The 16,999-nt window shown below is 35.3% G+C and overlaps 1 protein-coding gene across 2 annotated transcripts in view; it reads left to right on the top strand.

The window, feature by feature from the left end:
• tmtc3 (transmembrane O-mannosyltransferase targeting cadherins 3) overlaps nucleotides 1-16,999 on the top strand; it is a 38,483-nt gene that overhangs the window by 13,485 nt on the left and 7,999 nt on the right. Inside the window, exons 6-11 of one of the 2 annotated variants that reach the window (XM_065291777.2) lie at nucleotides 437-609; nucleotides 6,697-6,949; nucleotides 11,005-11,153; nucleotides 12,972-13,092; nucleotides 13,313-13,424; nucleotides 16,684-16,787. In XM_065291777.2, the coding sequence (XP_065147849.1) occupies nucleotides 437-609; nucleotides 6,697-6,949; nucleotides 11,005-11,153; nucleotides 12,972-13,092; nucleotides 13,313-13,424; nucleotides 16,684-16,787 (912 nt within the window). Of the gene's footprint in view, nucleotides 1-436; nucleotides 610-6,696; nucleotides 6,950-11,004; nucleotides 11,154-12,968; nucleotides 13,093-13,312; nucleotides 13,425-16,683; nucleotides 16,788-16,999 lie in introns of both variants that reach the window. The other variant, XM_065291776.2, reaches the window with a different exon arrangement.

Here is a 16,999-nt window from a genome sequence, read left to right as displayed (position 1 = left end):
GTTTCTATACCAAAAATATCAAATTTAAGTGATTTTGTGCATAAAACAAGCAACCTTGAATTTAAAAAATATTTTTTTTTGCTTACCCCATTGGCAGATTTTTTTGCTTGTTTTATGCCCAAAATCACTTAAATTTGATATTTTTGGTCTAAAAACTAGACGTATTTTCTTGGGTCGTTTTGCTCATCAAGAAAATTCCTAAATGTAGTTGCTTTTTTAGATATTTTTACTGAAAACAAGACAAAAAATAGTAAGATTTTTTTCTTGAAAATCATTTTTTGCAGTGCACACATATGATATGACTCTGTCGTGTGTGTGTGTGTGTGTGTGTGTGTGTGTGTGTGTGTGTGTGTGTGTGTGTGTGTGTGTGTCAGAGTCTGTTAAAAGGACATTTTAATTCTCATTGTCATTATGGTTTTCTTTTTTTTTTGTATAGTTCACGCTGCCCATGTTGATTGACACACTTCTTCAAGTGTTAAGAGGAAAAGACGGTTTTCCCTACGCTGTCCTTCAGACCCTTCTGAAGCTCATTGTCCTGATCATCAGCACACTTCTGCTGGTTATCATCAGGGTACAGGTCATTCAGTCACAGCTGCCAGTTTTTACCAGGTGAGACCACAGACGAGCATCTGATATGGGTTAGATTCATAGACATGGTTAAAACAAAAAAAATATACTAAAGGTTAAAAGCTTTATAAAGTGGATTGTAAATTCTTATTGTGTCAAAGGGCACCTTTTTATTGCTAATGTTTGGAATGTTTGTAACCAAACTGATCAGAGTCCCCATTAAAGGAATATTCCATTTTCTTAAAAGAAAAATCCAGATAATTTACTCACCACTATGTCATCCAAAATGTTGATGTCTTTCTTTGTTCAGTCGAGAAGAAATTATGTTTTTTGAGGAAAACATTGCAGGATTTTTCTCATTTTAATGGCCTTTAATAGACACCAACACTTTACACTTAACTCAACACGTAACAGTTTTTTTCAACGGAGTTTCAAAGGACTCTAAATGATCCAAACTAGTGCTGCACAATTAATCGCATCGCAATCGCGATGTCAGCCTGTGCAATTATATGACAGCAAAATGTTGCAATTATATTACATAAATAAATGTGTGGACTTGGTAACACAAACTTTCTGATAACAGTTTGATGATTTTCCTTGCTGTTTAAAAAAAAGAAAGAAAAATGAACAAAAAAGGCAGTGCACGTGTGGCATGCACGTGTGTGGTGTGCTTCGTCACTTATACCAGAGCGAAGATGGATGCAGAGGAGGTTGACCGTGATCTGGTAGCTAAAAAAAACCTCTATGTCTGTTGTATGGCGGTATTTTGGATTTAGGATTACTGACACTGAGCAGTTGCTACATCACGTGGCAATACTAAAACATTTCTAGTTTTACAAATACAAATTTTAGCTAAACTGTGTGTGGATTTTCTTTAAAACCCATCAAGTTGACTCATGATACCATTTAGTATAATCGCAATCGCAGATCGCAATTTTAGCATCAATAACCGCAATGGGAAAAATTACCCAAATCGTGCAGCCCTAATCCAAACGAGGCATAAGGGTCTTATCTAGTAAAACGATTGTCATTTTTGACAATAAAAATAACAAATATACACTTTTAAAGCACAACTTCTCGTTTAAATCCGGTCGTGATGCACCAACGTGACCCCACGCAATACGTCATGACGTCAAGAGGTCACAGAGGACGAACTTGAAACTCCGCCCCAGTGTTTACAAGTGTTGAGAACGAGGACCGTTCGTACGTTGTTGTATGTCAACTGATACTTATTAATGTCTTTGTGTCAGTTTATTGTTTACAATGGTCCGCAAATGTGCGTTTTATATATGTAACACGTGACCTCCCTACGTCACTACGCATTTACGTTAGGTCACGCTGGACCGGATTTAGACGAGAAGTTGTGCTTTAAAAGTCTATATCTGTTATTTTTATTGTCAAAAATGACAATCGTTTTGCTAGATAAGACCCTTATGCCTCGTTTGGGATCGTTTAGAGTCCTTTGAAACTCCGTTGAAAAAAACTGTTACGTGTTGAGTTAAGTGTTAAGTGTTGGTGTCTATTAAAGTCCATTAAAATGAGAAAAATCCTGCAATGTTTTCCTCAAAAAACATAATTTCTTCTCGACTGAACAAAGAAAGACATCAACATTTTGGATGACATGGTGGTGAGTAAATTATTTGGATTTTTCTTTTAAGAAAATGGAATATTCCTTTAACTTCCATAGCATTCTTTTTCCTACTATGGAAGTCAATGGGGTCTCTGATCAATTTTATATTTATGCAGGTTTGTATCCTATTGGGTGAACTTTATTTACTCAGGCCATTGTGAAAACTATGATATGAATCTATAGTTTTATTTTCCATATTTTAATATAGAAGTTTTAGATTTTGAAACCATATGCAGCCCGCAGGTGAGCTAACATGAACTTTATCACCTGAAAGAAGTTAATTAATACTATTTTTCACAGAGACAGTTTAATATTTAATATAAGTAGTGCATGTGAACCTTATTTCAATTATGAATATTAATGCAGCGTGATACTCAACAACGCATTTTCTGAGATGTTAACAGATATATACAGGTTACACACTGATTAAAATAGTAATAGCACTCATTAAAATGTATTAATAAGTGGAAATCTTTTATTTATAAAAATGTTGGTGCTGTTTTGTTGCTGGATTGAAAACCACAGTTTAGTTTCTGTCACGAAATGTTTAATGCATTAATTCAGAACTCTCTTTAAAGCGGAGACTTTAAACCTTACTTAAACAAAGCTTTCGTGACACTTTAATGAAATGCTATTGTCAATGAATAATGGTAGCTTTTGTCACATTTTTTATTTGAGAAGAAACCCACCTACTCGTGCGAGAATGTATGTATTTTTATAAAATACACATATAAAAAAGAATATTGCACTAATGGCCTGTTGGTTTCTCATAATACATTAGATTTATTGCATTTGGTTTGTTAATGAAAATGGTTAGGTTGAATGCGAGAGCCAAACAGCATCTATGCCAAACAAACCCATATTGCCTGTGGTATCATTTAATAGCAAACCTGTTCTCAATCCAATATATTTGAAATATTGACTGTCGGTCTGCTTAAACTGTATAAAGTACTAAAATGATGGCTCGATAAATATGACTGTCTGTTGATCTGGATCCACCTACATATGAGGTAATATCAAAAGGGTTTAGTGAATTGTGATAAACTTCACCCACCCCTACACTGGGTTACTTATCGAGTTTTAAAGATTTGTTTGAAAAGAAAAAAGGCCAAATAGCATATAGACATACTACTATTCTCTGATCATCACCTGGGAAATTGATTGGGATCACTAAGGAAAATCCTGTTGGATTTGTCACGGAAGTGATCATTAATCCCCCAGACGTAATCCATGACTGTCTCCAGCCACCTATATAAGACTATAGCAGAGACGTAGTTTGTTGGATTAACATACTTTCTAAGTATATTTTGTTTTCTTACTGTATATTGAGATAATGTTGGAATGTCTTAGCTTCAACAAAAACATTTGTCTTCCAAAAGATAAAATTTATGACGTCGTGCAGAGTGTTTTATTGAGTTTTTAATTCTTGCATTTGGCTTTCCCACCCTTTAAAATTCCCAAAACACTCCCCTCTGTGAAAGCCAAGTGATAAACCTAAATTTGTATCCATTTCAAACAGCAGAAAAGTTTTGCTTTAGAAAATTATCGCTTTCAAGCTCACAAAAATTAACGCTAATTAAGGCAAATGTTTATAGTGAAGACTGAAAGCTAATGTAAGTGCATTTAGCGTTTTGTTTATCTGAAATGCACTGTGAGTTACTTTAGATAATAGTGTCTTTCAAATAATTAATGTAAGGTCTTAAACCAGTTGATGTTTTCCTGCAGATTTAACCAAATCAGGATGTTCTCATTTCCTGGTAATAGATTTCAAAGTCAAGTTAATTTATTAACTCTTTCTCTGCCAGCATTTTTTTTAAAAGTTGCCAGCCAGCGCCAGCATTTTTTAAAGATTTTCACAAAAGTTTAATGCCTTCCAGAAAATTTTCTTCTTTAAAGGTGACATAGAATGATTGAACGGAGTATTTATCCTTGTTCTGTGATGTGACATGTAGACAAAAAAAAATTTGTTTGGGTCTGTAATGCCTTAGAAGCTTCCTAAAAACCTCTCTCAGATAGCTCTATTAGGGTGGGGGATTTTAAACAAGTGGTTTTGCACCTATTTGGCTCCCCCTACTGGCTTAACTTGCAATCTCATTACTGATTTGGCAGACTTTGCTGCCACTCAAAAAATGTAGCCAATTATTTTAAAGTGGAGGGGCAGTTAGATGCCTGTGATGTCATAAGCATCAGTTTTTCAGATTGGGCCGTTTTCTGGCTGACATTTCTAAAAGAGGAATTTCTATGAGACTGAGATGTTTAGCACTTTTTGTTTGTGAATGTGGGTAGACTACCATTATTCAACAAAGACAAGGTAAAAATGGTTTGTCCCCTTTAAATATTTAAACATACAACACATCAAATAAAAGAACAGACAGACCCTCTGCTTTCAAACAACAAAAAAGGTTTCATCCTACCTCATTCATTCCCTTTATATCACCTCTCAAATATGGGTAGGTTTCTTCAAAAAGCTGTGATAATTGCCTTTTTTTTTTTTGAAAGACTTTTGATGGAGATCAGATTCAGAACGATTATCAAAACATACACAGAGTTTGAACTGTTTGCCCTAATGGGATACTTCCGGGTTTATAAGTTGGGTAAGAACGCCACCTGGTGGATAATAGCGGAAATATGGATTGCCGGAAAAACTTGTCATTTTCTCTTAATTGAAGAGTTAACTCATCAATGGTGGGGAAAGAGTTAAGTAAAGTTGATTTAAGTACTTAAAAAACCAAATAATCAGATATCGAAACAAAGATTTAAACAAAACAACTAACACTAAGGCCCTTCTGGTATCTTAGCCGTATTTCAAAATAATCAACTTTGTGTAGAAATTTCTTTGGATAAATAGAAAAATACAAATGAGAATAATCTGTTATAGTAAATTAAGTGTACTTGGCTAAAAAAAGATTAGTTTAAGATAAATTTGATTAAAAATATATAAAGAAAAAGTGTAGTCTGTCTTATGTGACAGAGACTGTGAGGTTGGTAGGCTTTTTTTAAGTGATTTTGTGCGTAAAACAAGCAAAAAAAATCTGCCAATGGGGTAAGCAAATTTTTCTTTAATTTTTCTTGAATTTAGTGTTTAAGAAAAATGTTCAAGATTTTTTTGCTTACCCTATTGGTAGATTTTTTTTTGCTGCTTTTATGCACAAAATCACTTAAATTTGATATTTTTGGTCTTAAAACTAGACTTATTTTCTTGCGTTGTTTTGCTCATCAAGAAAAAGCATTTTTAGATATTTTTACTGAAAACAAGACAAAAATACTTAGAATTTTTTTCTTAAATAATTTTTTGCAGTGTATATACCCAACTATATTCAGGTGTAGTCATAATCACCTGAGCAGTGTTGCTGTTGCATATATAGTAAAGAATGCAAACTAAAGGAGTATAAGAAACCACAACGTTGAATTGTATTAAGACTTGTGACTCAAATTCAGTGGCCCATTGCCACAAATCAGTTTTGGCAGCTTTGTTGTTTTAGTGACTTTTTTAGCTGCCTGATGCCTAGAATTAAATCTGACTGTTTACCAGTGTGGCTTGGACTTGTTTCTGATGTTTTACTCGCATATGGGACGTAATGGAATGCAGAATGATGGTCACGGGCTAAATTATCATGAAATGCTAAAAAACTAACTTACTAGGAAACATGAAACCATGTTTGGGCAGCAAAGCTTCAGGGAAATTTTTGTATTGACAGTCTGTGACGAGTGTTAAAACTGTGAAATGTGTATTTGAAGTTGGTATTGAGTCTATTGGAATTTTGTGTATTGAATATACAAAATAGTAAAATCTAATTGACTGATATGTAAGTTAAAGGGACACTCCAGTTTCTTTGAAAATAAGCTTATTTTCCAGCTCCCCTAGAGTTTGACATTTGACATTTGATTTTTACAGTTTTGGAATCTATTCAGACGATCTCCAGTTCTGGCGGTACCACTTTTAGCATAGCTTAGCATAATCCATTGAATCCGATTAGACCATTAGCATCGTTCATCGAGTTTCAATATTTTTCCTGTTTAAAACTCCACTCTTCTGTACAATCTTAAAACGAATGTGTTAAAATAACACATTTTGTGTTTAGTTAAGGACAAGACTAAACAACATAAAAATTATTTGTATTAACCTCTCTATGCCATTACAATGAAGCCATTAAACTTCGCTGCTGGACAATGACGCACAATAGATTTTTTTTTATTGAACTTAGACCCATGAAATTGTTCCTTTGTAAGTGACATGATTATATTTATGATATTGGAGAGATTCTTAAAGTTTTGGCTGTATTTTGAAACATAAATGTTGCTGCATAAATCTTTGGTGAGTTTAGCCAATAAAACATTTTATTTAATCATGCAATTGATATGGGAACACAAACACTCTTATTTGCCTTTCTTATATAAACGAAACCCTGTCCAAACTCTATAGCGTCTGTCTAGTGTAACTTCTAAGAAATGTTTTAAGGAAATTAAAGCTCATTAATTTTCTTTTTGTCTGTTATCAGGTTTGATAACCCAGCTGCCGTCAGCTCCACCCCAACCAGGCAGATGACATTCAACTACCTCCTACCAGTAAACGCCTGGCTGCTGCTTAACCCCTCCGAATTATGCTGTGATTGGACGATGGGCACTATCCCCCTCGTGGAGTCCCTGTTGGACCCTCGAAACCTGGCAACGGTGGTATTTTACACCCTGTTGAGCCTTCTGGCCTATCACAGCCTGTGGTACACCCACAGTTCTGCCAAGATTGTCATTATGGTAAGTTGGTGGGTGGGCTTTATAAGAAATCTGATCTTAAATGTAGAAAATGAGGTCCGCGTGGGTTGTGCAATCATAAGCTTTTCTCTGTGTAGTATATTTTGTAACCACAAATGTAATAACATAATGCTGTTCGTATAGCTCAAAAACTCTGATCTTGGATATTCGTCAAAACACAATAGGGAATCATCCTGAAACTGTTTATGTAAAATGTTTAACTGACAAACTCCCCGCGGCTTAACTTGCAATGTGTCAGATGTAATTTAGCATTGGTTTATTCATACTGGGTGTCCCGTTTCATAAATAACTGCACATAAGATATTTCCCAGAAACGGAGTGAAAGTCTAAGTCAATTGTTCTTGTATCAGTGTGAATTAAGTGATAACTATGAGACTAAAATGTGAGATTTGGAATTGTGAGACAACCACAAATTACAGAAAACGTACTGAATGTCCCTTAAAGACCATTTATTAGCCATTGACGGCCATATTGGCAACAGAATTCCCTCCAGTCTGTTTTTATCTACTATGTTTAAGACTGAAATCTTCATCTTGTTTTTGTTTAGTGAAAATGTGTTTTGAAATCACAATCTAAGTGACATCCTGACAAAACAAAAACAAAAAAGATTTCAGTCTTCAACATACAAGTGGAAAGAAGCTGGAGCGGATTGTGTTGCCAATCTTTCATTTACGAAAACCACAAGAAAAACTTAAACATCTTGTGTTTAGAAAATACTAATTTAGTGAAAAGACCTTTCTTGTGGTTTTAATTAATGTGCTTCAAAGATCCTTTAATGCAAATCGGTCCATTGGCGGCCATCTTGGAAACTCTATCTGCCCCAGCTGCTTTCTTTTTTAATGAGAAAAGACTAAAACCTACGAATTCTTCGTCAAGGTAACTTTTCCAATCAGTAACACAATTTCACAATAGTTTTTGCTTTTTGCTCAGTTTTATTTCAACTTCTAAATTTGTATGAAATTTCCGTTTCATACCTACACTGCAAAAAAAAAAAATTTAGAGAAAAAATTCTTAGTATTTTTGTCTTGTTTTGAGTAAAAATATCTAAAAATTCTTAAATTAATATGCTTTTTCTTGATTAGCAAAATGATCTAAGAAAATAAGTCTAGTTTTTAGACCAAAAATATCAAATTTAAGTGATTTTGTGCATAAAACAAGCAAAAAAATCTACCAATGGGGTAAGCAAAAAAATCTTGAACATTTTTCTTAAACACTAAATTCAAGAAAAATTCAAGAAAAAATTGCTTACACCATTGGTAGATTTTTTTGCTTGTTTTATGCATAAAATCACTAAAACTAAACTTATTTTCTTAGGTCATTTTGCTCATCAAGAAGAAGCATCTTAATTTAAGAATTTTTGATATTTTTACTGTAAACAAGACAAAAATACTAAGAATTTTTTTCTTGAAAATCATTTTTTGCAGTGTAGAGATCTAGAGTACGTTGCATTCTGGGCCTTTTTTTAATCAGCTTTTGGAAAATGTCTGGACTTCCACCAAATGATTTATTTTGTATTTGTGAGCACATAAATTTCCCCCTCACTAAAATGTGTATCTACGCGCATTGTTTTTTTTTTTTGAAATGCTTTCTGCTTAGTTTAAATCCAGATGCGACATATTTTCCCCCTCCTTGTCATAAAAGATCTTATCGTCCTAGGGCTTGACCCCGCAGCTCTGATGTCTACATGTGTTAGACCGCTGGCTGATTTCACGCTTGCAAAAGTTCACAATGTCACAGTTTAAAGTCCCTCAGCTTGTGTGTTCGAATCTTTGGTCGTTCGTTGTGTAACAGGAAAATGAATTCTTCATCTGCGTCTCCATGTGGTGTCAACAGAGTTTGGTGAACTTCCTTTGCTGTGTTGGCAAAGGCGGTCCTCGGAGACCGAAGGAGATCACAAATCTTTATTAGCGGACAATGCGAAAACAGCAGGGGGATTGGGTATTAACATTATGCTCCGGTCCGTTCTGTTGGGAAACTGAGAACAGGTTGTATGAGGATATTAGTCTGTATCTGTTTGATTTGGCTGCGGTTTGTTATTTAAATGTTTTCCCGTGCGGGGACCCTCGACATTCATTTCGTGCAAACAGGAAACACTTTAGTTGTGAAGTTTTGGCTAATTTGAGAATTTTTGTATGTCGCATGTTCCAAAGCAACCAGACCGCATGCAGCGTAGCAGTTTATCTTAACCGCAGACGAAGCTTATGTTTGCACAGCATTTGCTTTCATCCAGGTTGATTTTGGCTGCAAAGGCATCGAGAAAATTAGATAAATATGATGTCGTCTATACTGCTGTTTCGGCTCCATTAAATCGGCCCCTGAAAAAGCAAATACTGATGGTTTTGTTTTTAATAATATATATTGAAGTCGTTGCCAAAATACATTTTTGCGATTCACCTTATGATGTGAGAAGAATGCCCCTGTTTGGAATTTAAACGGCTCCTCTCTATCACACCCTGCGGTTTACTTCACTATTAACTCATAAATTTCCTGAAAACTTCTGGCGAGAAAAGGTGAGATTAGCCGTAGCTAGACAAAACACAAGAGTTTGTTCTTCAAAACAGGGTGTTCAAGGGCTGTGCCCTGAGAGGGGTTCAGCGTTTCTAAAAATCCTAATCCATCACCTTGTCATAAGGTGCTTTTCATGAATAAAACCTGTAATCCCAATCTTACATTTGTGGCCTGGCATGCATTGTGCAAGACAGGCGTGTTTACCTATGAGTTAATGAGGAGAACCGTGTTTGAAGAGAAATGCGATGACATGTTCAAATTTGTAGTAAATTAATCATTTGGATATTACGTTTTTACCGCGTTCTCTGAACATTCGGATTGGGTAGATGGCTAAGTTTCGTCCAGTTGTATTATAGGTCAAGTGTGCGTAATTTGGTGGTTTAGTTTGAGATTAATCAAACGCATGGTGTGGGTTCAGACAAAGCTCTCTGAAACCAGCTAAATATGAGAGTGATTAGTATTTGGACCTGCACATGCCTGTCTGACGCAAACAATGAGAACATTTTAATCCAACATTTTCCTGATTTACAGGGGCTTTTCTATGCCTTGTTGGGCATTAGATGGTTACCACAAATCCTTGATAAGATGCATGAGAGACTGAAGTTTCTACTTCCTCTCATTAGACTTCAAAAACACTACTTCTTTTTATTCTTGAATGAGCAGCACAGATTTTTTTTAGTTAATTTGAGTCATGCCTTTGTGGGAATTGATAGTCACTTGAAAGTATGTTAGTGGTTGACGAGGTGATTTTTGTCTTGAAGGTCCCACCTTTATCTGCCTTGATAAATGAAAGCTAGTGGATAAGAAATAGGATTGAATTCCTTACACTGCAAAAAAATTATTTTCAAAATAAAAATATTCAGTAAAAATATCTAAAAAAATTTAAATTAAGATGCTTTTTCTTGATGAGCAAAATGACCCAAGAAAATAAGTCTAGTTTTTAGACCAAAAATATCAAATTTAAGTGATTTTTGGCATAAAACAAGCAAAAAATCTGCCATTGGGGTAAGCAATTTTTTCTTGAATTTAGTGTTTAAGAAAAATGTTCAAGATTTTTTGCTTACCCCATTGGCAGATTTTTTTTTGATTGTTTTATGCACAAAATCACTTAAATTTGATATTTTGGTCTAGAAACTAGACTTATTTTCTTGGGTCAGTTTGCTCATCAAGAAAAAGCATCTTAATTTAAGAATTTTTAGATATTTTTACTGAAAACAAGACAAAAATGCTAAGAATTCTTTTTTATGTGTACAAACAATCTATAAATAAATTGTGCCTTTTGTGTGATGTTTACCTTTGGATGGACTGTTTTTACTGTGTTATTCCCGAACATTAAAAGAAGTTATATGAATAACCCATGAAAAATGTTTCCCAAAGCCATTTAAGATTGCGAAAGAATCTAGTTCATAGGAAATGCAATCTTTGTAGATGTTATTTTCACATTCTTTTTAAGCAAAAGTTTTTTTTGACTGTGACTAACTGGAGGATCCAAAGAGGAGACATTCATTTCTTTTTTTTATCTCCTTTAGGCCCTGTCTCTTATCGCCCTTCCATTCATCCCAGCATCCAACCTGTTTTTCCCTGTGGGCTTTGTTGTGGCCGAAAGGGTTCTTTATGTGCCGAGCATGGGATTCTGTCTGCTGGTGGCCCATGGATTTAAAATTTTGTCCCAAAAAGGGTAAACTTCCTTGCTGTATCAATCGTTTCATATTTTGGTTAATGTAATATTACATATTTATGTAATTGCATAGAGTTTGATTAGTAATTACGTTTGGCATTTGGCAAATTAATTTGCCTTTGGCAAGCGCTTTTATCCAAAGAGTCTTACAGTGCATTGCCAGGAATTTTATCAGTATATGTGAAGCCAGGAATGAATCTCATGATCTTTTGTGCTGTCAACGCAATGCTTGACTTGTTAAGCTACAGCAACTGGCATTATAATTATAATAATTGGTGGTGTATTGAAACAAATATTCTGGCTGAACCAAAAAATGACTCTAAAACTTTTTTTTGTATAACTGTGTTCATTGTAGAATTTTTAATTTAAAGTGCCAGTCAGGTCCGATTTCTAAGCTTCCTAACATTGTTAAGGAGTCCCCAACAACAGGTTTAAATGCATGCAAGGTCAAAAAACATTGTCATTTTCTCAGAATATAAATGTAATATTACCCCATTCTCAGAGATCCCCAAACAATTTGTGCAAAGATTCAGTCTGCCTGCACCGACTCTCCCCACAGTCCATCAATAGTGCAACATGCATTGACCTAGTACTAACATGAATTACTGACAAGACATTAAAGGTTTGAAAACCGACATCAATACACATCATTCATCATTAAAGGACACCTATTGTCCGATTCACATTTTTACATTTCCTTTGGTGTGTAAGTGTGTTAGTACATGTTAACAATTTGCAAAAGGTACAAACCCCAAAGTAAATGATGACACGCGTTATCGTCTCCAACGTAAATCTCTTTTCTTGGACTACAACAAACACACAGATTGTAGGCAACAGTTTACTTCATGGGATTGGAGATGTAGACAAGACCGACATTATCATAATTCCTCCCGCTTCAAACTCACAGCCTGTAAGTTAACTTCTGTAAGCATTGCATTGGTAGCGAATCTTTCAAACACGGTAAGGAGAATCACATTTCCAGCTGACGTCAGAGGTATTCAGGCCATTTACAAAGTACAGATTAGCTGGCCAATCAGGGACACAGCGCTTTTTAAATCGATGAGTTTTGTACAAAATCAGTGCATTTCAGAAAGACAGGAATATCTGGAGCTACAAAAATGTACGGTATGTGAAAAAAATGAGTTTTTTTAACCATATACCACGCAAACATATTGTATTATATCAAATACACAAAATAATGTTGTTTTTAACAATGAAATAGATGCACTTTAGTCCAAGTAATAAAAAACGTCATTACAGGTTGTGGTAAGAAGACTTTGTTTCAAATAAAGTGGTTACTGAACCATCCTTCATGGCCAAAAGTTTAGCAATTCCCACCTTGAAAAAGTAATTTTAACCACTGATTCTTCACATTTTCATCCTTTGAAAGTGAAAACAACACAAACTTGCCTTTACAGCTCAAAACACGGTGACACCGACATGATGTTACCATACTAACAAGGGGAAGTGTCTGTGGGCAGGTCAGGGTTTTCGTTTCTCGCGGGCAAGACTGTAGGCGGAGATTATGCAAAGTGTTTTGCATTCATACGTAGACAGACAACAGGTGGGAGATTTGAAAATAGTATGGCTCGAAAACGCGGTTTAAATTAGCCAATAACTTGATTTTTCGTGCACTTTTTGGTTTAACTACTGAACATGACAAACTACAATACAGGTAATTTTCACTACTGGATCTGTCTGGCACTTTAATTAATTTTACCCTATTAAACCGATGTGGTGGACAATTGTGACTCATGCTTTCCATCAGAACAGTTTACTGTAACTTACATGTTTTCAATTTTTGTGGCTTTCCAGCAGGGGCCTGAAAAAAATGTCTTGGTTGCTCGTGGGAGTTCTTTTAACAACACATGCGGTGAAGACCTTTAACAGAAACTGGGATTGGGAGTCTGAATATACGCTTTTTACATCTGCACTAAAAGTATGAATGCTTCCATCTTGTACAAGCGCCTATCTGGCCAACATTTCATTTGTATTGCATGACTGATTCTGAGATTATTATTATTATTACTCAATAGAAAAACAAATGATCTACATTAAAGTAGTAGACATCGAGATATTAACAAGAATGCAATGAAAATAATGTGTGCTATATGTGATTCGTAATGTCAGCCTGACGTGCCTGTAACATTTCACTTCAGGTGAATAAAAACAATGCCAAACTCTGGAATAACGTCGGACACGCACTGGAGAATCAGAACAATTATGACAGAGCTTTGAGATACTTTCTTCAGGCCACGAGAGTACAACCAGGTACATGTCTTTGTTACTCAGACACACGTCATTTAAAACCTGTATGACTTCCATGGAAAAGTGAATGTTTTGATGAAACGGTAAGTCAGTCTCAGACATGAGGGCGAGTAAAAAATTGACAAGTTTTAATTTGTCTGAATATGATGTTGTAAGAAAAAACTATGTTAATTTGTAACGTTTCCTTCATTTCTTTAAAAAAAATACAGTCAGTAAAAGTTAATACAGAGCTTATTTGAAACCAAACTGACCGTTCCCAGTTGCTTTAGGGAGGTGTGGGAAAATCAGCCTTAATACTGTAACTTTGCAGACATGTCAGTAAGGATGATTTCAAATTTTGGCTTTGCTTACAAGAAGTGGTTTATGAAGCATTTCTTGGGACTGTATGAAAACATTGGCTTATACAACTATTTTCGCACCACAGTGTGTTGAGAATATGTGTATTTAAGATTTAAGTGAGAAATTTGGTTTTGTATGCGCATACCTGCGAGGAAGAACGCTATGGCTGCCAAAATCATTAGACTCTTGACTTTATGTTTAAAGTGTGTTGGCTCATTGAGTTGACGTGACTTGAGAGATTCACCACCCAAGATGTGTTTTTCCGAGATTAACTCCGTAAACACATTAAAGTTTGAGGAAATCCTGTGTTGGTTATCTTTATGCGTCAGTTTGCTTCTCAAAACAAACCCTCATTGCCACTCGATTGCGGTCAGATGGTTCTTAGAGAATGCTTGTAGTGTTATCAGTTTCACACATGAAAATCTACTGTACGGCGCTGATGGTTAGCCCCCCCATTGTTAGTTTATGCGGTTAGCAAGGTTTTAAAGGTTGTAAAGGGGTGCTTTCACAAGAGGTGGTTTTCCTCTTTCCTAGACTTTCCCTCCGTTTTCGTGTCCCTAATGTGTCTTCCATTTTTCAGCTGTCAAAAATGGTTATTGTGTGTTTCATAACCGTGCTAAAACATTATCACATTCAGATTTATGTTTAGAGCAATATCTTTATATATTAGTGGTGAGCCAATACGATCCGAATTCACCACCCATATTTTTTCTTTAATGTTACTTATTTTTCATCGTCTTTTAAGATGAAGGTATGCCACACGACCCCACATGATCCAAACATAGAGTATCCACCTTATTTTCGAACACGGAAGTAAGTGATGTGAAATATTTCCCTTCTTTGTGCGAGACGTTTGTTACAATAGTTGGCCGGTGGAAAACAGTAAGGTGGGAGCATGCATAAAACAGGATTTAAACGGTTATGGTAAATATTTACTACATTTGCCATGTATGAACCAGTAAAAAAACTGAAAAACGAGCTGGAGCTTGCTCTAGTAGTGATGTGGTTACAGGAAGCGAGCAGAGTAGCAAAAGCCCCCCTCATGACGCGAAATTCTACATGAATGTCTCTGACTAGAATTTCACACGCGGCTTTCACGCGCAAATGAAGCGAGTACACTCAAAATGTTCAAGCATTCAACTATGCGTGAATTTGATTCCTCAAAAGTGTCTGGTGTGAACCCACAGTATTAGCACAGGGGTATACAAGTATCTCTACAGTGGGACAGTCAGTCTAGTGTTTGTACATGGAATATACCAAGACTTTGTGTTTTTAACATTTTCAGGCGATGGTTTTAAATGTCACAACTGTCCCAAAATGTCACAATTTTTAATCGGTTGGTTTGAGTTTTTAAGGCGACACATCAAGCTTCACGCAATCCGACAGTCAGCAGCAGCATCTTTCTCATTTAACATATTTGAACAAACCATAATAAACATATTAAACTATTACATGTATTCAGTATTGTTTTCAATTTGTGAAAATATTATTATGCAGTAGATAAGACATGAGCTTATGAAATTTTTTGTTTATTTAAAATGTTTTTTTTATTTAAAACATAACAAAAGTATGTGCAAACACATTATGAACAATTATAAACACAGTGTTTCCGGTGGCCCGCCACGCCTAAAACATCCCCGCCACGCCTGCGGTTGTGGATAGAAGGGATACAGCAAACGAAATCTCATTTGCGTTGTAGATGCAGGTCGGGACTCAATAGACAAGAGTAAAATGCAGGTCTAACATCCAAGACCAAAATTCGACTCGTTTTTAAATGGCCCCGTGCTTATTTGTGTTTAAGATCTCTCTGAAGACTGTTAAAAGTTTATATTTTACTGCACGATTTGGGGTGTGACCGGGTCGGGGTATTTATGTCAAACGGGTTGGGTGTGGAATAAAATTGCCCCTGATCGGATATCTGGTCGGGTGTTCGGTCAATCACTGCGGATGCAGTGATAAACACGAGCACGAACTTGCAATGCACACTAAATTAAAACTACAATGAAATATCCGTACTACGTATGTAGCTATGTAACGTTTTTTTAAGAAAATATAGTTTAGATCAAACATAGAAAAGCAATATGCTATAAATATAAGGAAAAGTAAATGACAGCATGAAAATTATAAAAAAAATACATGTTAGTTTACTGTAGCCTATATTCTACATTTAAAAAAAATTATGTACATTTATAATCTTCATGGGCGCCCCCTGCCGCCACAGCTGGAAAAAAATCCTAGAGGAAACACTGTAAACATTAACTAATAAGCATTTTATGGCGCATATATTATTCTGTACTGTAATCGCATTTCTGTAATAATATATAGTAGCAAACCAGTATATTTTTATCAGCATAATATTAGTTGTTTTTGAACAATTATTGTATTTATTGTTCACTGGCAGTGATGGATGTGTACAGATAATGGGTGCACGTGCGCCACATACACATTCTGCTCTTGTGTGTGGATTATGGTTAAAACAAATGTTTTTTTGTAGAGATTTACTGCGTTTGTACCAACTATTATGGCAAACCCCTAACTGCACAATTTATGGATTTCATAATAAACATTAAAAAGCCAGTCAAAACGGCACACTCGTGTCCCTAGCAATATGACTGTCATTAGCTGGAGTGGCTCACCGGATGTTGTAAACAAAGCAGCTCAAAGATAGCGGCCCCTACATTTACGTCAAAAATAAGGTGGATATAATTTTTTTTTTCACTTCTTGCCAAGACTAAGAAAAATGTGTGCAAAGATACAGAAAGTATTTTTCCCTTTAAAAAGCTGATAAGCCTGTTCATTTTGATATCCTAATGATAAAATCGGTTGCGTTTATCGAAATTTTCAACAATTCTGTAATTCGAGCTACAAAATAATTTTTGTATTTACTTTAAAACTAAATACTTAACTTTTCCTCTTTTTCAAGATGACATCGGTGCCCACATGAACGTCGGGAGAACCTACAAGAATCTAAACAGATCCAAGGAAGCAGAAGAGGCGTATCTGATTGCGAAATCACTCATGCCACAGGTATGGAATGCCCCTATCAACACCTACTAGAGAATTGTGACATTTAGATTGGTATCAAAGCCTTATCCAATTTTACTTTTGAGATCTTCCTAAAGCTTTTTTTTCTTTATTTAGCACAGTTGAAGAAAACTCAAACTCACCATCATAACAGCATTGATTTGTATATTAGGGTAGATACATTTGATACATTTTAAATGCATGTTTCAAAGTAG

The sequence above is a fragment of the Paramisgurnus dabryanus genome, chromosome 23 (genome assembly GCF_030506205.2).
Source record: "Paramisgurnus dabryanus chromosome 23, PD_genome_1.1, whole genome shotgun sequence".
Classification (NCBI taxonomy): Eukaryota; Metazoa; Chordata; class Actinopteri; order Cypriniformes; family Cobitidae; genus Paramisgurnus; species Paramisgurnus dabryanus.
This window is presented reverse-complemented; position numbering and strand designations above follow the sequence as displayed.